Genomic DNA, 25,656 nt, shown 5'->3' with positions numbered 1-25,656 from the left:
CAGGATCTGGACCAGATGGGCCAATGGGCTGAGAAGTGGCAGATGGAGTTTAGTTCAGATAAATGCGAGGTGCTGCATTTTGGGAAAGCAAATCTTAGCAGGACTTATACACTTAATGGTAAGGTCCTGGGGAGTGTTGCTGAGCAAAGAGACCTTGGAGTGCAGGTTCATAGCTCCTTGAAAGTGGAGTCGCAGAAAAATAGGATAGTGAAGAAGGCATTTGGTATGCTTTCCTTTATTGGTCAGAGTATTGAGTACAGGAGTTGGGAGGTCATGTTGCGGCTGTACAGGACATTGGTTAGGCCACTGTTGGAATATTGCGTGCAATTCTGGTTTCCTTCCTATGGAAAGATGTTGTGAAAGTTGAAAGGGTTCAGAAAAGATTTACAAGGATGTTGCCAGGGTTGGAGAATCTGAGCTACAGGAAGAGGCTGAACAGGCTGGGGCTGTTTTCCCTGGAGCGTCGGAGGCTGAGGGGTGACCTTAGAGTGATTTACAAACTTATGAGGGGCGTGGATAGGATAAATAGGCAAAATCTTTTCCCTGGGGTTCGGGGAGTCCAGAACTAGAGGGCATAGGTTTAGGGTGAGAGGGGAAAGATATGAAAGAGACCTAAGGGGCAACTTTTTCACGCAGTGGGTGGTACGCGCATGGAATGAGCTGCCAGAGGTTGTGGTGGAGGCAGGTACAATTGCAACATTTAAGAGGCATTTGGATGGGTATATGAACAGGAAGGGTTTAGAGGGATATGGGCCGGGTGTTGGCAGGTGGGACTAGATTGGGTTGGGATATCTGGTCGGCATGGACGGGTTGAACCGAAGGGTCTGTTTCCATGCTGTACATCTCTATGACTCTATGACTCTAACCTATCATTCTTCTTTGAGTATTGTCCATTTCCTCAATATCCTTTTGAAGATATGATGCCCAAAGTGATGGACTGTGTTCGAAATTAAGTTTTTCGAGTGATCTGAACAAAATTGGAACAATGGCCTGGATGTACAGATGATCGGGTAGTTTCTGCAGAGTAAATGGGAATTGCATATTAGGACCCTGCAGAATCCCTAACATAAATGATTATCCTAAAAAATTGAGATTACATTGTGTACACCCGTGAAACCTGGAACCCTCCGAGAATATCCATTTAAGTTGGATAATTGGAGGGTTCATCTGCTGTTAAGGAATGAGTTACCCAGGAAAAATTAAGCATTAAAAGCTTAGCATGTGCACTTAGCACATATACTCCAATCAAACTTAGCACAGACTCCTGACCTGACACTTCCCCTGTCATGAGACCCAAAAAAAACTTTCTGCACATTGTGGAACTCTCCCACACGACCACCCCTCCCACCCCACCTCACCCCCCCACAAACCTGACAACGCCCAGTTCCCTCCTGCCACTGGGTACAATCAACCACACACCCCCTGAACCTTCACTGTACCAGCCTATATCCCTCACTTGCCCAGTGCTAGACTCCATTGTCATAATGCACTGCGGTATGCCATGAAATTAAGCCCTGCAACTCTCAGAGTCATCATAACATGTAAATGTTTTATGAAATATGCAAAATTTCCCAATTTACTTGACTTTCAGACCGAAATCGATAGAATACTTGGATGGGGATTCTGTCCCAAACAAAAAATCACATTTTATTTCAAGTATTTAGACTCTCGCCACAGGTAAACAATTGTAAATTGTTGGCTTATAATAAAAATTAAAACTCTCATCCCCTGATAAACTGCTTCATCTCACAGACATGGTAAAAGAGGCTTTGGCAGATGAGAAAGATCAATAGTCTTTGTCCCTAGGTGATCTTTATAACTCTTCTGCGGCTAATGCTTTACTTCATTTATCATTCTCCACTTGCTTCCACTGTTTGTTAAGGGACACAAGGTGGCTGATGAACTTGTACAAAGCCTCTGATATATCAGTTAAAAGCCACAGTTTACAACAACTATTGCAGGAAAGATAAATTGGATTCCTTTAGGTGTACAGCATGTTTTGACTGCAGAGAAAAGACAGCTTCTGAGCTGGGGAAGAACTGAACACTTTTGTCTCTAACTTGTTCCCAGCTCCGAAATCTTTGGTTACCATAGAACCGTTCACACAGTTGAAGACAGGCAAAACGATCTCTGTCACTGGTATCTATTGTCCTTAAACCAATCAACTTCTGCTTGCCAGCAAAAATACATCAATATACTGCCTTGATTCCAAATCATCTGCATTTCAAACTGCAGTTATTGCTTATTCAAACAGTTGTTTATTGGATGCCTGCAATGGGTGTCAATTTACTTGCATTCAAACTGCATCATTTTCTTGTTTCAATCCCAAGATAAAAAGACATAATCCTTACATGTCTCTGACCTTCTTGAAAATGAAACACAAACTGAAAATGACATACAAACATCAAAACAAGACTTGCGTTCATTCATTCTTCCTGCCCCCTGCCCCTTACAATCTTACAGTCTTAGTATTTCTTAAACCTTAAACTTATTCTAACATTTTAAATTTGGAATAATGTATCCGCAATGCATTATCTTTTCCCATCACTATGAACAGTTTTTACTGAATCGTTGAAACAAAAGACTGCATCTGAATACTCCCATGTTCCAATTTTTAAATTTCAGTGAAGACTAGTAGGTTATCATGAGTGTAAATTAACGTTTTTTTGTTTTTGTGGCAGATATAGACTTCAGTATGTTGAAGAGCTAACAACACTCCCAAAGTCTCTTTTTCCATGATAGAATGCTTCTATTAATATTAGTACGATTTCTTAGAGAAATCCTGACTCATAATCCTGTAACAAGACACAACCCTCTTCAATAGCCATTTTGAAAGGTCTGGAAAAATCAGAGATGGCTAACACTTTCACTATGCACAACTAATCTACACTGGAGTAACAACTGTCTGGCCAGTGGAAGATCTACACAATACTTCTCAAAGATAGAATACAAGATTGTACTCCTTGGATGAGACAGTTTTAAGATGCAGAATTGTTTCAAGAGTAAATGCAAAGTCTGAAGCAGAACAAGTTAATGCCCTATTTGTTTTCAATGTGTCTTATTCTGAGTGACATGATTTAATGCCAGAATATTAAAGACGAGTGCACAAATCATTTTGACGATGTTCTAAAAGCTTTGTTTTCTTCAGCCTGAGAATAAATAAAATTCTTGAACATCCAAGATTTAACTGGAGAACACTCAAAAAATCCATGGACAATTTCATTCATGATCTCTGTCAATATAAATAAATCTCTGATTGGAATGTGGAATCAGATTTAAACAAAGATAAAGCTTTGTCAGATTTCTTATAATGACCTCAATAAATAGAAATTCCAAAGAAGATTTGCCTTTGTAGAAAGGCAGAAAGCAAAGAGATCCTGAGTAGAGATTATCCCCATTTCAAGAGGACAACAGAGTCCATTAACTTTGTAAACTATTAATATTTCAGAACAATAAGTGACAATCTCATTGAAACACATAGGATTCTTAATGAGCTTGACATGGTAAATGATGTTTCCCTTAAGGGAGGATGAGGATCAGAGGGTATGGTCTTCGAATTAAGGGGTGCCAATTTAAGATTGAGATGAATAAGAGTTTCTTCTCTTGGAGGATTAAGTGGCTTTGGAACTCCTTGCTGTACAGAGCTGTGGGGTAGAGTCCTTGTGTATATTTAAAGCTGAGATAAGTAAATTATTGATCATTAGGGAAATCAGCATAATGCAGAACGGGCAGGAAAGTGGATGCAAGGAATGTCAGATCAGTCATGAATTAATTGAATGGCGGAATGGCCTTCTCCAGTTCTTATTTCTTATGTTCTTTTAAAGAAGCATGTAACAATACAAACACCAGATACTAAGAACTAATGTTAACATTTTTGGGCAGTAAGGCCTTACAAGCAAAGACAATGCGCAGACATGACAAAGGAATGCTATATTAGTAAAATTATGTGTTGCGTCTAGAAAATGTACTGAAGTATGAGAGAGTTTAATGTCACAACATGAACTGAAGAATAAATCCAGTAGCATTAATTCACATTGGAATTTAATATTGTCAACATAAAGAAGTGACAGACCTTACAGGACTGGTGGAAGTATTAGTCCTGTCTTCCAAAACAGAACAGTCAATGCTAGTAATAGAGACAGTGCGGAGTGAACAGCAAACTTTCATTAACATGACTGAGCATCTAAAAATGTCTACTAGTCAACCAACTACAGATGGTGATTGAAGATATCAAAACTGCTAAACTACTTGAAGGATAAATTACATGTGATTCTGAGAGCCAAAACAATGCCCTGTCAGAGAGGAAATGGTGGCACTGAAGCTGATGGAAAATGAAGGTCATTGAACTTCTCCTGACATTGCTGTGCATTCCACCAGATGGCTGAGACTGTACTGAGCTAGGTGGCAACATTGGATCAAGCTAGCATGGTCTGGTATCATGGCCTCCTCTTCTGGTCTGAGAGAATGAGGAAATCCCACCTCTTCAGCTCTGTGTTCCCTAGAACCTCCAGATTCCTGCCCTAAAACTGTGGCATCAGTTTTCCTTTCTCTGTTATATCTAAGGCAAATGCAGGCAGCTTTATACTACCTTACCCTGCAACTGTAAAAGATGCAAAACCTACCAGCGCAACCACCCCCCCCCCCCCACCTCCATCCAGGGCCCAAGCTGTCCCTCTCGGTGAGATAGAGGTTCACTTGCCTCTCCTCCAACCTAGTTTACTGTCTCCAGTGCTCTTGATGTAGTCTTCTCTGCATCAGTGAGACCAAACATAAACTAAGGGCATGTTTCACCCAACATCTCAGCCAGGCCAGCAGGGGCCAACCTGACCACCCAGTCACCACCCATATCAATTCCCCTTCCCATTCCATCTCTGACATGACCATCCTCGACCTCCTCCATTGCCACAGCGAATCCGGCCGCAAATTGGAGGAATTATATCACATCTTCTGCTTGAAGAAGGGAACTCAACATTGAGTTCTCCAATTTCAAATAACCTCCCTTCCCATCCCCCAACTCCCTTTCCAATACCCCCTCCTCCCTTCCATTCCTCTGACCAACCCTTTCTTCTAGCTACCAACCGGATTCATTCCTCCCATCGACCAATGAGGCCGTACCCACTACCTGTGTTCACCTATCACTACTTCAACACTCCGCCCCTCCCCATCTTATTTGCAGCTCTCCTTACAACCCACCCCAAATCCAGAGGGTTACACCCAAAATGTTGACTTCTCCACCTCCTAGTGCTGTCTGGCTTGTTGTGTTCTTTCAACCTCTTGCTTGTCTACTTTACCATTGCCTGCTGGGTACACAAAAATGTAAGTATGGTACCTAAGTCAGGAAAGAGTTTTTTTTCTTAAACAAAAATCAGTTATGATTTTGTTCATGACTAATGGACTGAATTATAAGATTTTTGTCCTGGAGCTCCACTTATTTGATGATCACAAATAATGATGACACAAAGTACAAGGAAATAGACAACTTAGTGTCATGATATAAAGACAACAATTTCTCCCTTAATGTCAGCAAGTTGAAGGAGCTGGTCATCAACTTCAAGAGTCAGAATGGAGGACATGAACCTATGTCAATGGTGTTAAGGTGGTCGAGAGCTTCAAGTTCTTAGGAGTAAATATCACCAATGATCTATCCTGGTACATCCATATCAGTGCTACAGATAAGAAAACCTCCCAGAAGACTAAGGGAATTTGGTATGTCCACTCGTAACTCTTACCAATGTTTATAGATGCACCATAGAAAGCATTGTATTTGGATGCATCACAGCTTGGTATGGTATCTGTTCTGCCTAAGACCTCAAGAAATTAGAGAGTTGTGAATGTGCCCCAGGACATCACAAAAACCAGCCTTCCTTCCATTGACTCCATCCACACTTCCCGCTGCATTGGGAAGGCAGCCAACGTAATTAAATACCCCTCCACCCGGCAGAAGGTACAAGAGTTTGAAAACACATACCAACTGTTATCAGATTTATGAACAGACCTCTCATATATTAGAGTTGATCTTTCTCTGCACCTTCTCTGTTGTTGTAATTCTGTATCCTGCATTCTGTTCTACTATCTTGATGTACTTATGCAAGGTATTGTTTGGATAGCATGCAATACAATACTTGCATGTGACAAAAATCAATCAAATCAAAAAAAAAATTCTGGGATATTGTAGCAGTGGTTGTTTCTTCTGAGTATGGTGAGTGGTAGAATGGGGCCAGAATAAGATGAGGGGGATGTCATAAGGGCAGAAATTTAATAAGGTAAGCTTGCCAAGATTCAGCAAGAAAACCCATTACACCCACCATAAAACTCAGCAAAAATAACACCAAAACATAAGATTCAGTCCATTAAGTTAGCATTTCCACTAAATTTACTTGCTTGATTATGAGCGTAAAATCTTCCATGAACTGTAATAATCTGGCAGCATCTTGGAATGCATTTTTTTTGTTTTCTTTACCTTAAAGTATTTGTTGATTAATTAGAGGTTTGCAGCTTCTTACAATTTTAAGAATCTGGCTGAACATGGATTTGACACCAAACATCACCTCAGTAACCAGATTTATTAATGAGCGAAAATTTTTACAACAATATGGAACCACTTATACTAAAAGAATTGGAAATTTGAAGCAAAAATGGAAATTGAGAGAGAAACGCAGCAAGGCTGGCAGTTTCTGTGGAGAGGAAGCAGAGTTAATGTTTTGGGTTGAGTGACCTAAAAGTGTCTTCAGCAATTTTTGTTTTTCATATTAAACCATTTAATAGTTTCATTGGTGTAAGCTATAAAGGTATTTTTTTTTGTAAATTAAGCATTCCTTGTTGTAAATAAAAACTTTTAAAACTTGCCTCATGCAAGTGCAGCCTAAAAAGGTGTTTGAAGCAGCTCACTGAACTAGCATAACCTTGCATGTTTTTTTAAAATCAGCCTGTTCAGAGATGAAACTTGAATCCAGGCCTCCACAGGTAGGGAATCAACCATTGTTCCACAACAGCCCTTAACCTTGCATATTATAATCTAATTTAAGCTATTTTTCTAAACAACCTGATTAGAAATGTTATTACACAACTCTGGAGCAGGTGAGACATGATCCCAGTTCTCTAGGTCCAGTGATAGGGACATTATCACTGTGCCACAAGAGTCCCCTGATCATTCATATTCGACTCATGGCCCTGAATCTGTTTCAGGTGAAATTAATTTTGAACCATTGTAATTTATTGTACTGACACAAGTGATTTCAGATATGGCTCACCTGATCTTAATGTATTGCTTCAATAGATTCTAGTACAATCTGGCAGAATCAAGGAATTAAACTAATGGAACTTCCCTGATACCTATTGGATTTTGGGTAAGTTCAGATTAATTAGTGCAGGACTACCACATAAACATTAGGTCACAAAATAATCCTCATGGCACTGATTATACACTAGATATGTGTGTAAAATAACCAATTGCAATTATAAACATTCAGATTATAATAAAAAGCTGTACAGTATTCTGCAAGTTTTCTCACCCATTAATTTTATTCTTGCTGACATAGATTGATTAAAGGACACCATTACCCAGCATTAAATCTACCCCTTTGATAGGTAAGCTCAAAAATTTCAAGAGTAACAACTCTGTTTATTGAATGACTTCATCGCTTAACTTTGTATTTGAGAACAGGTTCACAAATTCCAATACCATACTTTAATACATTTTTGAAATAACTGCACAGAGGCCGGTATCCTGTCACCAGATCACCCTTTATTTACTTATGCACAGAACTCTGGCTGTGGCCAGCCAACTTGGAGTCAGTCACCTGAACTGAGAAGAGTCTCATTTCCTGTTTTTTAAAAATTTTATCAAACTGTACAAAATATAAACAAACAGTCAACAAAGAATAATAAGCAGCAGTTTCTAAGAAACAGCAATTTACAGGAGAAAGGGGCAGCTAGGCCAAACCCAACCACACAACCAGTTTGCAGGAAAATGCGGATGAACCCCAAATCTCACCTTGTTTTACCAAAATGATACAATAGACACAAACGCATACTAATCAGTCCCATCAACCGAACAGTAAAACAGTGAATATAACAGACACTCCTGGCAACCCAGCAAAGACACACTCCCACCTTCCAGCCACACAGTAGCCTGTTCCTATGCCTATTCCAGCTCCCGGTCCACCCCATACTCTTCCGGCTCTCTGTCCATCCTGACACACCTTTTCCGACCACCTCAATACAGCCTGCCCTGTTCTCCCCCCCGGATGACAGCACTGAGGATAGCCTACCCGCCTTCCGGTTCTCAGTCTGCCCCTATGCACCGTCTAGCTCTTGCCAACCCTGATGCACCATCCAGCCTGTAGACTGCCCTGATGCACCTTCCAGCCACTTGTAGGACAACCCATTTCCTATATCTCCTTGGGACGAAGGCGCTCAGGATAGCCCACATGCCTTCCCGCCCTCAGCCCACCCTAATGCATCTTCTGGCTCTCGGTCCACCCTGACACACCTAGGACAGAAAATGAGGTCTGCAGATGCTGGAGATCAGAGATGGAAATGTGTTGCTGGAGAAGCGCAGCAGGTCAGGCAGCATCTAGGGAACAGGAGAATCGACGTTTCGGGCATTAGCCCTTCTTCAGGAATGAGGAAAGTTTGTCCAGCAGGCTAAGATAAAAGATAGGGAGGAGGGACTTGGGGGAGGGGCGTCGGAAATGTGATAGGTGGAAAAAGGTCAAGGTGAGGGTGATAGGACAGATAGGGGTGGGGGCGGAGAGGTCAGGAAGAAGATTGCAGGTTAGGGAGGCGGTGCTGAATTTGATGGATTTGACTGAGACAGGCTGGGGGGAGGGGAAATGAAGAAACTGGTAAAATCCGAGTTCATCCCTTGTGGTTGGAGGGTTCCTAGCCGGAAGATGAGGCGTTCTTCCTCCAACCGTCGTTTCGCTGTGGTCTGACGATGGAGGAGTCCAAAGACCTGCATACCCTTGGTGGAGTGGGAGGGGGAATTGAAATGTTGAGCTACAGGGTGGTTGGGTTGGTTGGTCCGGGTGTCCCAGAGGTGTTCTCTGAAACGCTCCGCAAGTAGGCGGCCTGTCTCCCCAATATAGAGGAGGCCACATCGGGTACAGAGGATGCAATAGATGATATGTGTGGAGGTACAGGTGAATCTGTGGCGGATATGGAAGTTTCCTTTGGGGCCTTGGAGGGAGGTGAGAGGGGAGGTGTGGGCGCAAGTCTTGCACCTCCTGCGGTTGCAGGGGAAGGTGCCGGGAGTGGAGGTTGGGTTGGTGGGGGGTGTCCTTTGGACACCCCCCACCTAGGACAGCCTGTCCCGCTCCTTCCTCAGGACAACGATGCTCAGGACTGCCTACCACCTTCCCACTAAGGGCGACTGGCATCGGGTTGGCATACCCACCCTCCGCTCTCCGGGTGATAGCTTTCAGGACGACCTATGAACCTTCTGGCTCACAGTAAGGCCTGCCAGACCCAGGAACACAAGACAGTGCAGGTGATAAAACCAATCATAAAAAAAGCTGAGTCCACATCTGAAAGCCAAGTCCACACATGAAGGTAAAAAATGCACCCCTCACAGCATACACAGATGTTCAGTCTCTGCAGAGGCCTGGTCCACCCACAGAGGCCCAGACCCACTCAGAGACAGTTCATTTGTACAGGTGCAGTTGACTCAGGGGTTCAGTCCAAACTCCAGAAAGTGAAAACACATACTCAAAGAAAAGTGTGGACACTGAAAAAGCAGACTGCAAGGGCTAAGCCCTGCCACAAAATCACCATTTTTCTTACTTTTGAGTAAGGACAAAAAAGTAACACATTGCAACCAGCCAGTGAAACAACAGTTCTCTAGTGAGAACTGAAATACAACAGTAACACGCTGACTGTGGGGGTCAGTCAGCTCAGAAATCAGTCCTCAAAAAAAGGAATTACAGTAACAAACTAGTTGTATAGATCAATCAGTTCAGGAATTGAGTCTCAAAACATAAACCACAATAATACACTGGCTATACCCAGCCAGCTTGGATTCAATCACCTGAACTGAGAGGAATCTCACCTCCTGGTTATGTTTTTTTGGTAAGCTCTCACACTACCAAATAGTCTCCAGATTTTTATTTTATTTTTGAAACCATACAAATTACAAACAGTTGACAATAAACAAGAAGCAGCAGTTCACAAAAAAAAGCTATTTACAGGGGAACGGGTAGCACGGCCAAACTCCATCATGCAATCAGTTAACAGGGAAATGAGGGCAAACCTCAAATCCCACCTCAAGTCATCAAAAAGGAAACAGTAACAAATACAGACAAGACAGTACAATCAAATGAAAAGCAGAACACAGCAACCCTCCATGCTGTCAGTCCATCCCATGCCCCTTCCAACTCCTGGTTATATTTTTTTACTATCACCAACTCAGTGCATAGTACACTGACTGTGGCCAACCAGTTCGGAGTCAATTCTCAACTGAGGAGATTCTGGTCTTTTTTAAAATAATCCCATTCCCACACTACTGCCAAACAGCAATAGTGCTAATCTTTTTTTTTATTCATAGGTACACAAAATACAATACAACAACATTGCACAAGAGGATTAGGGACACAGCCATAAGGTGCCCAAAATTTCACAAAACAGCACGACATAAAGCACATTCAGAATTTTCACACAAGTCACTATTCTCTTAAAGGTACCACAATGACAGAAATCCAGAAAAGAATTTACTTCAGCCCCCAAGGGCAAAGTTTACAGTAGGCTGAAGCCCACAATATACAATTGCAAACACATTACACATTGCCTTACCCAGGCACAAAAGAAAGTAGTCTACAAAACATAATAGAGCCAAAAACAACATTCCACAATAAAAATCACTGATTACACAACTCAACTCCTCCTGACACTCTCCTCTCCCTGGTTACCCTGCACACCTGATAACGGTCCACATTATGTACTGTTCAGACTGTCCTTGCCTATCCTCCCTGCAGGACAGTCGTCAGCCTTCTGGTGTTCAACCACCCTGTGTACTAACTGACCCTCCCCAGACCCACTTTCCTCAGGGCTGGTCATCAACTACCCAGCTCACAGTCACCCCACATACTGACTGGACCACCCCGGACCACTTTCCTACGAGCAGGTTGTCAGCCTTCCAGTCTCCAGCCGCCCTGCGTACAGACTGACCCTCCCCAGCCCGGTTTCTTCTGGCCCGGTCATCGGCCTCCCAGCTCCTGGTCACCCTGTGTACTAACCAAACCGCCTTTAACCTGCTTTCTGGCAAGCAGGCAGGCAAGCTGTCAGCCTTCTAGCACGCAGCCACCCCACATACTGACTGACCCCTTTCTTCTGGTTATATAGTTTTTTGTTTTATATTCTGGTTATATTTTTTATTTTATTAAACAGTACAGTCCACAAACAGTTAACATTAACCGCTGTGTACAGAGAAACAGCAATTTGCAAGACAGATGAGTGGCAAAGCCAAACCCCAAACCCTATCGTTCAATCAGTTTTCAGGGAAATGAGGTCAAGCCTCAAATCTCACTTTGTCATCACGAAAGTAGCAGTAACAAATACATACAAGACAGTCCAATTAGACAAGAAACAGTACATAGAGTACAGACCCTCCCCCCAGCAACCCACCCTCCCTCCCATCTTCGGCCACTCTAAGGCAGCCCACCCCCAAGCCTCTTCCGGCTCTTGGTCCAACCCATGCTCGTTCTGGCTCTCTGTCCACCTTGACACACCTTCCAGCCACCCTTAGGATAGCCTGTCCTGTTTCCCCAACTCCCCCAGGATGACAGCAATCAGGACAGCCTACCCACCTTTCAGCTTCCCTAACTGCCCTTCGCACCTTCCAACCACCTCTGGGACAGGCCCGCCCCTGTACCTGCTTGGGGTGACAGTGCTGAGGATGGCCTATCCATCTTCTGGCACTTGATCTGCCCCTATGTACCTTCTAGCTCTCGTCCAGCCCGATGCACCATCCGGCCTGTGGACTACCCTGACACACCTTCTAGCCACCTCTAGGACAGCCTGACCCCTCCCTGGTACGATGGTGCACAGGGCAGCCCACAAGCCTTCCAGATCTCAGCCTGCCCGTACGCATCTTCTGGCTTTCGGCCACTGACACACCTTCCAACCACCTCTAGACAGCCCGTCCTTTTCGCCCCTTCTCGGGACGACAACGTTTAGAATGGCCCACCCATCTGCCGGCTCTCTGGGCAACCGCCATTGGGGTGGACTACCCACCATCTGGCTTTTGGGACAGACTACCCATCTTCAGGTTCACAGGACGGCCTACCCACCTTCCGGCTCTCAGGGTGACAGCTTTCAGGATGACCTATGAGCCTTCCAGATTACAGTAAGGCCTGCCAGACCCCAGGGATATGAGACAGTGCAGGTGATAAACCCAACAAGAAACAAGACAGAGTCAATTATGAACAAACAGAGTCCCTTGTAGTACAGAGTCCATTACTATAAACAGTTCTCTTCAAAATGTAGAATCCACTCCCAGGAACAGAGTCCACTCCAGCATACAAAGTGCATTGTCAGAATTAGAGTCCACTCCAATCTGCAGAGATTGCCAAAAACAAAGTCCACAACCGAGGGCAGAGTCCATTCCAAGATGCAGCAATTGCTCACCTCCCAGCACAGACACAGGTGTTCAGTCTTTACAGAAGCCTATTCAGCCACAAAGGGCCAGGCCTACCCATTGGAGCAGCTCATCTGGAATAATGTATTTTCTCACAGGGGCTCAGTCCAAATACCAAAAAAGTGAAGACACATTCAAAAGAAAACCAGAGTGCAAGGTTAAGCCCTGCCACAAAAGCAACATAGTCCTTTTCTCAAAGTAAACGAGTAACACACAGGATGTACCCAGTCAATGAAACAACAGTTCTCAAATGAAGGCTGAATTACACTGGAAACACATTGATTGTGTAAATCAGACAGTTTAGAAATCAGTGCTCAGTAGAAAAGGAACACCAGTTAACAAAACTGGCTGTAAACCAGCCAGTTTAGGAATCAGTTGTCCCGAAAAAAAAGCAAAAACCAACAGCAGCAGTAACACACTGTCTGTGGCCCAGCCAGCATAGAGTCAGCCCCCTAAATTGAGGAGATTCTAAATTTCTGGTTATATATATTTTTTATTTTATTGAACAGTACAAAATATAGTTATCAGTAAACAGAAAGCAGTTCACAAAAAAAACACTATATACAGAGGAAATGGCAGCAAAGCCAAGCCTCACAATTCAACCAGTTTTCAGGGAGATGACTCAAATCCCAATTTCAGTCATTGCAAAGATATCAATAACAAACACAGACAAGACAGTGCAATCAAATGAGAAATAGTGCATAGAACACAGACCTAATATAGCTTAAAAAAAAACCAGTCCACACCACATACTGATCAGACCATCCTTGGTTAGCCTTCCTGCAGGACAGCCTTCAGCCTTCCACTCTCTGGCTGTCCTGCCTACTGACTGACCCTTTCCAGGCCTGCTTTCCTCCAGGCTGGTCATCGACCACCCAGCTCCCAGTCACCCCGCGTACTGTCCGGACTACCCTGGGCAGCTTTCCTCCGAGCTGGTTGTTGATCCTGGTTATTTTTTTTATTTTGTTAAACAGAAAGGCCGCAAGCATTCTCAAAGATCCATCTCACCCTGGCAATGCTTTTCTACAACCTCTACCATTGGGGAGAAGGTACAGAAGCCTGAACACAAGCAGCAGCCGCTTTCGAAACAGTTTCTACCTGACTGTTGTTAGAATACTGAATGGACTCACAAACGTTTAGCATTCGTCTGTACCTGTGTTTTGTTTTGCCGCTGTTTACCTATTATTTACTCATGTATGCTATTTAACTATGTGATCTGCCTGTATTGCTTGCAGGACAAAGCTTTTCACTGTGCCTTGGTACATATGACAATAAATTCAATTTGATTAAATTCAATTCAATTCAATTCAACAGTACAAAAGAGAGTTAACAATAAACAGAAAGCAGCAGTTCACAAAACAACCACTATGTCCAGTGGCAGCAAAGGCAGCAAAGCCAAACTCCAAACCCCACCATTCAACTAGTTTTCAGGGGGATGAGGACAAACCGCAATTCCCACTTCCATTCATTACAAAGATAACAGTAACAAACACAGACAAGACATTGCAATCAAATGAGACACAGTGCATAGAACACAGATCCAATATATTTATAAAAAGCAACCTGACACCCATCCGCACCACATATTGATTAGACTGTCTTTGGCGAGCCTTCCTACAGGACAGTCATCAGCCTTCCGGTCTCTGGCCACCCTGCGGACTGAACAACCTTCCCCAGGCCTGCTTTCCTTCAGACTGGACATCGACCTGCCCAGTTACCAGTTGCCCGTATTCTGACCGGACTACGCCATGCCACTTTCCCATGAGCTGGTTATTGATCTCCTGGTTTTTTTTTTGTCAGTCCTCTAAACTATGGAGATTCTAAATCTCCTGGTTATATTGGTCAGCTGGGGCTTTCCTGATTGTCCTATGTTACCAGTACACACTGACTATAGCCCAACCAGCACAGAGTCAGTCCCCTAAACTGAGGAGATTCTAAATCTTCTGTTTTTTTCTAAATTTTATTCAACAGTACATCAAACAGTTAGCAATAAACAGAAAGCAGTAGTTCACCACTAAATACAGGGGAAAGGGCAGCAAAGCCAAACCCCAAACCCCATCGTTCAACTAGTTTTCAGGGAGAGGAGGACAAACCTCAAATCCCACTTTCAGATATCAGAAAGATAACAGTAACAAACACAGACAAAGTTAAAAATCACACAACACCAGGTTATAGTCCAACAGGTTTATTTGGAAGCACTAGCTTTCGGAGTGCTGCTCCTTCATCATGTTGTAGAGTATAAGATTGTAAGACACAGAATCTATAGCAAAAGTTTACAGTGTGATGTAACTGAAATTATATATTGAAAAAGACCTGAATTGCTTGTTAAGTCTGTCATCTTTTAGAATGAACATGTTGATTTCAGTTCTTTCATATGTAAATCGCAAAACTTTTTTAAAGTTACATTCTGAAGTGAACTTTAACAATTGGTGTTATGTCGGCCCAGATGATGCATTTAAGGTGTGAGGTGCCCTCTGTGAGACTGTCTGTACCACAATGTTCAGACTGATTCAAATCTAAAAAAAAGCAAGTTTACAGAATCTTACATGGATTCATGTAATTTTTGAGCAAAATAAAATGTAATTCTTTGAGTACAAATTCACCCCACAAACGTGTGTGTGTGTGTGTGCGCGCGCACACGAGTTTGCTCAAACTGTCAGGAAATATATAATATGTCAGAATCATCAGCCACACCCACAAGGCAGAGCAAAACAGCACCTGATCAGAACGCAAAGCCATCCATGCTCTCAAAACCAATCACAACATTGTCATCAAACCAGCAGATAAAGGAGAAGCGATTGTCATTCAGAATAGAACAGATTACTGCAAGGAAGTGTACCAACAACTGAACAATCAGGAACACTCCAGGCAACTACCGACTGATCCAACCAAAGAGCACATCTGTGAACTAAAAACATCGATCAGGACTTTAGATCCAATCCTTCAGAATTCTCTATGCGCCCTCATCCTGCATAGGCGATTTCTACTGCCTTCCGAAGATACACAAGGCCAATGCATCACAACGTCTCATCATATCAGGCACTGGGACCCCGTGTGAGAACCGCTCAGGCTATGTCGAAGACAGCTTGAAACCTATTGTACAGGGGACCCCCAGCTTTTGTTCCGACACAACAGATTTCTTACAGAAACTCAGCATCCACAGACCAATAGAACTGGGAATATTTCTCGTCACAGTGGACATTTCAGTACGCTACACCAGCATCCCCCATGATGACAGCATCGTGGCGATAGCCTCAGTACTCAACAACAACAACTGCCAATCTGCGATCACTGTCTTGCAACTCATCCGCTTTATCCTCAACCTCAACATTTTCACCTTTGACAACCAGTTCTTCATCCAGACACATGGAACAGCCATGGGGACCAAATTTCACCCCAATATGCCAACATTTTCATGCACAAGTTCGAACAAGACATCGTCTCTACGCAGGACTTCCAACCAACACTATACACCAGGTACATCGATGACATTTTCTTCCTCTGGACCCAAGTCGAGGAGTCACTGAAAAACTACACAGTGATGTCAACGAGTTTCATCCCACCATCAAACTTAACAGACAGACCTCTCTACTATCTGGATAAAAGCAAATTACTGCGGATGCTGGAATCTGAAACCAAAAGAGAAAATGCTGGAAAATCTCAGCAGGTCTGGCAGCATCTGTAAGGAGAGAAAAGTGCTGACGTTTCGAGTCTGACTGACCCTTTGTCAAAGGACTTTGACAAAGGGTCAGTTAGACTCAAAACATCAGCTCTTTTCTCTCCTTACAGATGCTGCCAGACCTGCTGAGATTTTCCAGCATTTTCTCTTTTGCTCTCTACTATCTGTCTCATCCTTGGACACATGCATCTCTATCAAGGATGGACACCTCAGCACCTTGCTCTACTGCAAACCCACACATAAGCTCATAGTGCTACACTTCTCCAGCTTCCACCCAAAACATATTAAAACAGCCACCCTCTATGGACAAGCCCTACGCAGACACAGGATCTGTTCAGATGAGGAGGAACATGATGGGCACCTGGAAGTACTCAAGGATGCCCTCATAAGAACAGGGTACGATACTCAACTCATCGACCACCAGTTCCGATGTGCCACAGTGAGAAATCGAAATAACCTCCTCAGGAGACAGACATGAGCTATAACCAACAGAGTACCCTTAGTTGTCCAGTACTTCCCAGGAGCCGAAAAACTGCGCCATGTTCTTCACAGCCTGGAACACATTATCAATGTGGATTAGCACCTCACCAAGACCTTCCCCACACCGCCACTTCTTGCCTTTAAACAACCACCAAACCTCAAATAGATCTTTGTTTGTAGCAAACTGCCCAGCTTTCAGGACAATATCATACAACCAGTTTCCAGTACTAAGACAGAGTCCAAACCCAAACTCCACAGTGTAACAAATGCTCACCTCCGAGCACACACGCAGGTGTTCAGTGTCCACACAGGCCTGGCCTTTCCAGAGAGAACCAGGCCCACTCTCAGGAACACAGTACATTATGAAGCTGCAGTTAACTCACAGGGGTTTGATCCAGTCCCAAAGGCAGAATCCACTCCCGAAGGCAGAGTCCATACCGCACACGCAGGTGTTCAGTCTTCAGAGATCTGGTCCATCCAAAGGACCAGGCCCACTCACAGGAATACTGTACATTGTAAAGGTGCAGTTAGCTTACAGGAGTTTGGTCCACTCCACGATGCAGCAATTGCTCACCTCCCAGCACACACACGTGTTCAGTCTTTACAGAGACCTAGTCACCCACAAAGGGCCAGGCCTACCCATATAAAGAAGGGCTCATGCCCAAAACGTCGATTCTCCTGCTCCTTGGATGCTGCCTGACCTATTACGCTTTTCCAGCAACACATTTTCAGCTCTGATCTCCAGCATCTGCAGTCCTCACTTTCTCCTACCCATATAAAGCCAGCTCATCTGGAAAGATATAATTTCTCACAAGGGCTCAGTCCAAATGCCAAAAAAGTGAAGACACATTTCAAAAAAGCCAGAGTGCAAGGGCTAAGCCCTGCCACAAAATCAGCATAGTCATTTTCTTAAAATAAAGGAGAAAAGAGTAACACACAGGCTGTAACCAACCAGTGAACAATAGTTCCCTAATGAGAACTGAGTTACACCTGTAACACATTGACTGTTTAAATCAGAAAGTTTAAAAGTCAGTCCTCAATGAAAAGGCATGCCCATTTGCCGCCATGCAGTGGTGATCCCCAGTGGAGGGCTCTCTACGCAGGAGTCCTTCCCCTTTCGCTCAGGGATCTGGGGTGGAGGGTGCTACACGCAGCAGTCTTCTGCAATTGCAGATTGTGGTGGTTCACGGACTCCCAGCCCAACTGCTTGTTCTATGGTGCTGTGGAGTCCATGGACCATGTATATGGGATGTGGGTGTTTGCACTCCATTTTTAGTTTTCCGGAAAATCTTCTCCTCTGCTTTTGGTTGCACTTCAGTCTCACGCTCCTGATCTTTGGGCACCCGGTGCGGAGGAAGGAGGGTAAGTCAGAGGACCTCCTTGGAGGTCTGCTCCTGGGCCTGGCCAAACTGGCCATAAACAGGTCCAAGCAGCGGGCTGTGGAAGGGGTCGTTATGACTGATTGCTTGCCCCTCTTCCCTGTCCGTGTCCGGGTGTTGCTGGAGAAGGAACATGAGGTGTCTACCAACACCCTCAAAGTTTTCAGGTGAGGTGGGCACTGCAGCGAGTGGAGTGTTTTATTTCTTCTTCCAACTCTATTTTGATTTAATCCCTGCCCTCCCCTTCACTTTTTGATCATGTAGCAATGCCTTTTGATGAGAAGGGCACTGCTTGTTACTGGCCACTCTGGTGTTTGCTTTCTTTCTGGTCGTGGAATATAAATAAAGATTTGCACATTTGTTCTTCACTGTGTCTGACACCTGCACACACTTAACATGGGTGATGGGGAAAAATAAGCGGTAGTATTGGGGAAATAAAAAAAACGGAATGCCTGTTAGCAAACTGACCATATAATTCAGCCAGTTCAGGAATCAGATATCCCCCCAGAAAAAGCAAAAACGAACAGCAGCAGTAACACACTGACTGTGGCCCAGCCAGCACAGAATCAATCTCCTAAACTGAGGAGATTCTAAATCTCCTGGTTTTATATTATATATATATATATATATATATAATTCTTAACAAAAAAACACAAACACAATAAAATAAATCAAAGGAACAAATATCTTCCCTGAACAAGGGGAAAGAAAAAGGAACTCTTCTCCTAAAAGCACAGAGACCACTTGTGTCAGCAGGAATACACTGACCATGGACCAGCCAGCACAGAGTCAGTCCCCTAAACTGAGGAGATTCTAAATCCCCTGGTTATATATATTGTTTCTTTTTTTTAAGAGAATCAGTCCCCTAAACTGATTAGATTCTAAATCTCCTAGTTATATTGGTCAGCCAGGGCTTTCTTGATTATCCCAGGTTAATAACCCCAATCGATGACCTAATATTCAATGAGGTTAATCTGGTTCCAATCGCTACAATTTTCTTTCTTCAAATCTCCTAGAATAAAAATTTTATCATCATACACCACGAACAATTGAACTACTCCAGTTTCTTTCAAATTATTAATGTGTTTATTTGTTTTGCTTGTGGAAGAAGGGAATACTTTGCCCTTAGAGACAAAATCTCAATAATCTCCAGTAAACTGACTCCATTTAGCTGCACACAAGGAAAAATATCCTTAAGTTTTGTGTCATTGGACTGAAGAGTGGCTGATTTGGGTCAATGGGCTGAGGAGTGGCAGATGGAGTTTAATTTGCATTAATGTGAGGTATTGCATTTTGGTAATACAAAAAAAGGACAGGACTTAACAATTAATGGTAAGGCCCTGGGTAGTGGTGTGGAACAGAGACACCAAGGGATTCAGGTACATAATTCTTTGAAATTTGTGTCACAGATAAACGGGGTCCTTAAGAAGATGTTTAGCTTGTTTGCTTTCGTCCCTCGGATCTTTGAGTATAGGAGTTGGAATGTCGTGTTGAGGCTGTACAGGACATTGGTGAAGCCTGTTCTGGAGTACTGTATGCATTTCTGGCCACTCTGTTAGAGGAAGAACATTATTAAACTGAAGATGATTTAGAAAAGATTTATCAGACTGTTGCCTCCAATGGAGAATTTGAGATATAGAAATAGACTGGAAAGGCTGGGACTTTTTTCACTGGAGCAGAGGGGTTGAGGGATGACCTTAATGAGGTTTATAAAATCATGAGGGACATAGATAAGATGAAAATGGCAAGAGACTTTTCTCTCAGGTGGGGGTATTTCAAAACTAGGGCGCATTTTTTAAGATGAGAGGAGAAAGATTTTAAAAAGGACATGAGGTGCAACATTTTTTTACACAGAGAATGATTTGTGTGTGGAGTTAATTGCCAGAGAAAGCGGTGGTTGCAGGTACAATTACAACGTTCAAAAGACATTTGGATACGTTCATGAATAGGAAAGGTTTAAAGGGATATGGGCTGGTGGGACTAGTTTATGATTTGGAGGTGCTAACGTTGGACTAGGGTGTACAAAGTTAAATATCACAAAACACAGGTTATAGTCCAACAGGTTTATTTGGAAGCACTCGTGTTTGGAGAGCTGCTCCATTAGGTGGTTGTAGAGTATAATATCATAAGACACAGAATTTATAGCAAAGGTTTATAGTGTGATGTAACTGAAATCATATATTGAAAAAGACCAGGATTTTTTGTTAAGTCTCTCATATTTTAGAATGACCATGTTGGTTTCAGTTCATTCATATGTAAATTCCAGAATGTTTTTTTAAAGTTACATTCTCAAGTGAACTTTAGCAATAGGTGTCATGTCGGCTCAGATAATGCATTGAAGGCGTGAAGTACCTTATGTGAGGCTGTCTGTGGCCCAATGTTCAGACTGATTCTATTCCTAAAAACGGGACTAGTTTAGTTTGGGAACATGGTTAGTGTTGACTATTTGGACCAAAGGGTCTGTTTCTATCCTGTATGACTCTATGACTCTTTGACTCTATCTAATTGAAATGATGCATTCTTTAAGCAATGGCGTAATTTAAAGTAATACTTAAGTGACATCCAATTTCGGGATATTTAACCCACTGCCCTTGAATCCAATTAACCTTTACAATTCAAATTCTGCCCAAGCGGTTTTGTAGCACAGTAGTTACCTCTGAAACAGGAGATGCTGCCAGACTTGCAGTGCTTTTCGAGCAATTTCTATTTTTGTCTTTGAATCTGGAGGTCTGGATTCATGTCCCACCTACTCCCAGAGTTGTGTAGTTACATCTCTGAACAAGTTGATTAGAAACTATCTATAACTTACTTCATATAGTAGCATTGCTAGAAAATTATCAGAAAACCTGGCAGCATCTTGTACTGGTAAGCAGTGAAATGTTAATTAACTCAAGGTCAGTGCTTGTGAAATTCTTGGTTATAGCCCCAGTTGAAGTGACAGAAAGAGCGAACAGGATCATAAATATTTCTGGGATTGACCATGCAGAATAAAGCAATCTTTCTTTAAAATAAAATTCTGTCTAAAGTCTATTTTGGCACAGTAGCAATGTTCCTGAACAGGAAGCCAAGGTTTAAGTCCGGCAAGCTCCAGAAATGTGTAATAAAAACTCTGAACAATTTGATTAATACTATCTAAATTTCTGATCAGTGTATTGTGGGTCAAGTCCCACATGCCACAGAGGTGTGTAATAACATCTCTGAGCAGGTTGATTTAAAAAAAACATTAAAAATCCAATTTGGGAGGGTGGTGTGTTTAATCAAGCTGAAATCTACAGAGAGGACAAAGAGAGTGTGTGTTGTGGGACACTTGCATAAGAAATCATTTATGAATTTGGTTTTGGCTGATTGCTGAACCAAAGGCAGAAACCTGCTTAGAGTGATTTAAACACAGTATTGGGAGACAGGTGAGCAGGCATTTGGGAAGTAACTATGTTCAAGACCTTGGAGATGAGGTAACAGTTTGCAAGAACAGCCTGGATGTTTTCAGAAGAGAAGATTGTGATTGTGACTTGTTTGATAGGGAGGGAACCAGTGCTTGAAAAAAGGGAACCATTTTACTATTTCATTGTGTTTGGGAAGTGGGAAAGAAAATACGTTTTTAGTGGAATTGGATTATGACTGCCAGTTTTTTGTGTTAATGATGAGATGAGCCAGGCGAGGTTTGGACAGAACAAAGAATGAAGTAAAAGAGAGCAATATTTTCAAGCTTGGTCGAGACTCCTGTCTACTGATTTAATCGTGATGTTATAAAGTGACAGCATTGTCTTCAGAAACATGTTTGTTGGATTAATACTCTTAAAATAGAATTATTGAAAAATGGAATGGTAGGTCCCAGAAAATTAACTATTTTGCTGCAACATGGACAGAGCCACAAAAGTAATTGACTTGCCTTGGTATTTAGGCTTTTTTGTGATTATGTTGTTGATTGCTTCAAGAGAGCGAGTGCGAATCAAAAATGATGTATGTTCTGTCGAGGTATTTTTCCATTGATGAAAGTACTTATGCCATCCTGAAGTGATAGTTTACAGGATTTTCAGCCACTTTAGCTGTTAATTTTGTTTTGTTCTCTTAAGTTCAATTGACGAATGATTGGCTGTACTGGTATATTTAAATTTTGCATATAAGATCCAGATGTTGTTTTTCCCTTACAGTGTTTTAACTTATTACAAAAAAAAGATACTTTTTTTGTTTGTAGTGGCTAGACGTTCTCTTGAAGATGAATACCATCAAAATAGCAACTGTTTATATTGTCAAATTGTTTAACCCCAATGAACAATAAAGGTCAAAACTCATTTAATTTCAACCAAATCTAATTTGAGTACATGAAAGAAATTACAGTTTGCCCTTGTGCCATAGTGTGCCACCCAACGTACATTATAAAGGATAAACATAAAACCACAAGATATAGGAGCAGAATTAGGCTATTCAACCCATTAAATCTGCACCACTATTTGATCATGGATGATATTTCTTGATCTCATTCTCCTGCTTTCTCCCCGTTACCTTTAAGCCCCTGGCCTGGTCAAGAACATATCTATCTCTGTCTTAAATACACTTGATGACTTGGCCTCCATAGCCTTCTGTGGCAGTGAGTCCCATGGATTCACAACTCTCTAGCAAACGAAATTCATCCTCACTGTAGTTCTAAAGGATATTCCCTTCACTCTCAATCTGTGCCCTCAGGTCCTAGTGTCTCCAACTAGTGGATATATCTTCATGTCCACTTGATCCAGGCCTCTCATTCTATATTCTATAAGTTTCAATCGGATCTCCTTTCATCTTCTAAACTCCATTGAGTACAGATCCAGAGTCTTCAACAGTTCTTCCTAATGACAAGCCCTTCACCCCAGGTCATACTTATGAATTTCTTTTGCATCCCTCCAAGGCCAGATCATTATTCCTTATATATACGGGGCTTAAAACTGCTCACAATATTCCAAATGCAATCTGACTGAATCGTTATACAGCCTCAGTTATACTTCTCTTGTGTTCTTGCCCTCTTGAAATGAATGCGAATACTGCATTTGCCTCCTGAATGCCAACTGAATCTGCATCTTAACCTTAAGAGAATCTCGAACTAAGACTTCTAATCCCCTTGTGCTTCAGATTCCCGAAGCCTTGTTTATACATCAAAGTTGTTAGTGCATTTTGCTCATGCATTTTGGAACAATCTGCAACAAGAGCTTGATACTTGAATGTGAATCAAAAGTCATAATATTTAGAACTATAGAACTTAACTATAACTGATAAAAAAACATTTTGTCAAAACTTTTTGTCTCGACTTCAGGTCAATTTGCAAGAGCACTAACTCAAGGGGGAAAACTATCACTTATTGAGATTGATAGAGAAGATTGCTGATTGGTTGGCAAGCAGTGTCTGATTGGTAAAGGCATTGCCATGGAAAATGCATCAAGTAATGATGATTGACAGTTAACTGTCAAATCTTGTTTAAATAATATGGTGAATATTCTGTTGCCATTGCATTGTAGTAGCGCAAAATAGCTAGGTTCATCTGTTGTTCAAACTTTGGAGATGACTTTCCTCAGGAGACGAGGCACTTTTCAAAACTAAAGTCAAGCTTTTCATGAGTTTGCATGATATACAGTGAGAAATGATCTGATCAAGGTAGCCATTAGCTTTGATGGACTACTTCAGCATCAAATTTGCATCGTGAACAAAGATTAATGAAAAGATCAGCTGGAAGTTCTCCAGTACTGTTGACCGTGAACCTAATTTCACTGTTTGATATATACATTGAGATTTCTACAGTTCCAGGTGCTATGAGAGTGGCTTGATTGGGAACCTGACAATTACAGTCTGAGCTATTTGCAAAGCTGTCCTATGAAATAATAGTTACTCTGATAACTCATTCTCTCTCCATCATGCAAATTCCTGAAAGGCCCTTAAGGTATTGACTCTTGCTCCTGAAAAGGGCACTGAAAAGAGATCAATTGGAATTTTCCAATGGGAATCTCATTTCTCGGAACAATGTGGGCAGAAATTCAGCAGCCGGGAGGCAGACCATTGATGCCTATGGACACTCCGCACCCCATCCACAACTAGTTAATTGCATTAGCAGTTAAAGCCTACTCAATCGCTGGATTCTCCTCTGTATTGATGACCTGGCTGCTGAATCTGTTTCTTACTTACATATTTGTCCAACTCCATGTTGAAGTTCTCTTCTAGAGACTTCCCTCTAACACAACTGGCTGTTTTCTTTACAGCTGGAAAATACCTAATTGGCCCTTGAGATATGAAATCCTACCCACCATCTTTAATATGGCAAGAAACCTGTCTTCAAGCTAATTAAGGGCTGTCTCCATCAAAATCTTGATTTAGTGACTGTTTTCCATTGCGAGCAGTTTAAGACCTGGAAAACTCCCAGCTGCTGTTTTCTATACTCAAAGTGTACTTTAAGGCACTGATGTCTATTCCAATTATTTAAGGATTTTGTTTCCTATGCTAATATTAGTAGTATCTTTATGATTCCATTTAATGTATGATTGGAAACATTGATAAAAGATACATCTTATCAATTCTGAAAAAATGTAAGGAAATTATATTGATTTTAAAATTACTAAAAAGGACAGTAATTTGTGGTATTGAGTTGAACCAAGTGATTTCAGAACTTTGACTATCTAAAATTGCTTTATCTGAAAACCAATGCAGCTATTTATCCTTTACGATGTAAATAATTTTAATGTAACATAGTTCTTTTTCTGCTTACCATATATTAATTCATGTTTTGTAGTAGACAGAACACAAACAGATTGGTAGACATCTAAAATGAAGGCTGTCCTGTTATTTAATGGTTATCATGGGTGTTATCTTTCTGTTTTTAGGCTAAGTCTAAAACCCAGAAAGGTTGGAGGAGGGAAGCCTGTGGAAGTTAGCAAATCTTCTGTCAATCCGCCAGCCAGTTGGTTGCCGGTGATCAGTCTAAGACTCAAGATGAGAAAACCTCAGACATCAAAAGCCACTAGTAAAACAGAAGCCACAGCTCCAGACCCTTGCAGTGCTGCGGAGGAGGTCATAATGGTTGTTAGGTACAACTTTATGAAGAGTCTTTGTTTTAAGGAAGTCATGGAGTCATGGAGAGGGTGATGCTACAGGGGGTTGAAAAGAAGTGAGGAAGGGGTATCTCTATCTCCACCATTTCCTATATCCAGTCCTTGATCTTGAACCAATAAATGCAAGTTGAGGGACCCCTTCCGCTGCATCTGACAATTTGATTGCACTGGTTACCCAGTCAGATAGTTTGATTCTTTCCTGTCCTGTGTGGTACTGAAATAATTGCAACCCAGGCAGGAGTAGGTCTTTAGTTGGTCACGAATTGACTAAGGTCCTCAATTAGCAAAGTGGTGGGAAGGTGCAGTTTGGGCCACAATTTAATTTGGATGCAAACAGAAAGATGGCAAGTTTCTGGTTCACCACTACCATAGAGTCATTGAGTCAGAGAGATGTACAGCATGGAAACAAACTCTTTA

The 25,656-nt window shown here is 42.1% G+C and overlaps 1 protein-coding gene across 11 annotated transcripts in view; it reads left to right on the top strand.

Moving 5' to 3' along the window:
• Positions 1 to 25,656, top strand: part of npas3 (neuronal PAS domain protein 3) — a 1,348,016-nt gene that overhangs the window by 303,770 nt on the left and 1,018,590 nt on the right. The window contains exon 1 of one of the 11 annotated variants that reach the window (XM_087989952.1): positions 25,155 to 25,215. The exons of the other annotated variants lie outside the window; for them this stretch is intronic. Coding sequence (XP_087846078.1) covers positions 25,205 to 25,215 — 11 coding nt within the window. The 5' untranslated portion in view covers positions 25,155 to 25,204. Of the gene's footprint in view, positions 1 to 25,154; positions 25,216 to 25,656 lie in introns of those variants that run through there. 11 annotated transcript variants of the gene reach the window in all.

This window comes from Chiloscyllium plagiosum, unplaced genomic scaffold (genome assembly GCF_037043375.1).
Source record: "Chiloscyllium plagiosum isolate Xiang-an unplaced genomic scaffold, Cpla_swu_hap1 HiC_scaffold_8, whole genome shotgun sequence".
Classification (NCBI taxonomy): domain Eukaryota; kingdom Metazoa; phylum Chordata; class Chondrichthyes; order Orectolobiformes; family Hemiscylliidae; genus Chiloscyllium; species Chiloscyllium plagiosum.
The sequence above is the reverse complement of the archived record's forward strand: the minus strand, read 5'-3'. Positions and strand labels throughout refer to the sequence as shown.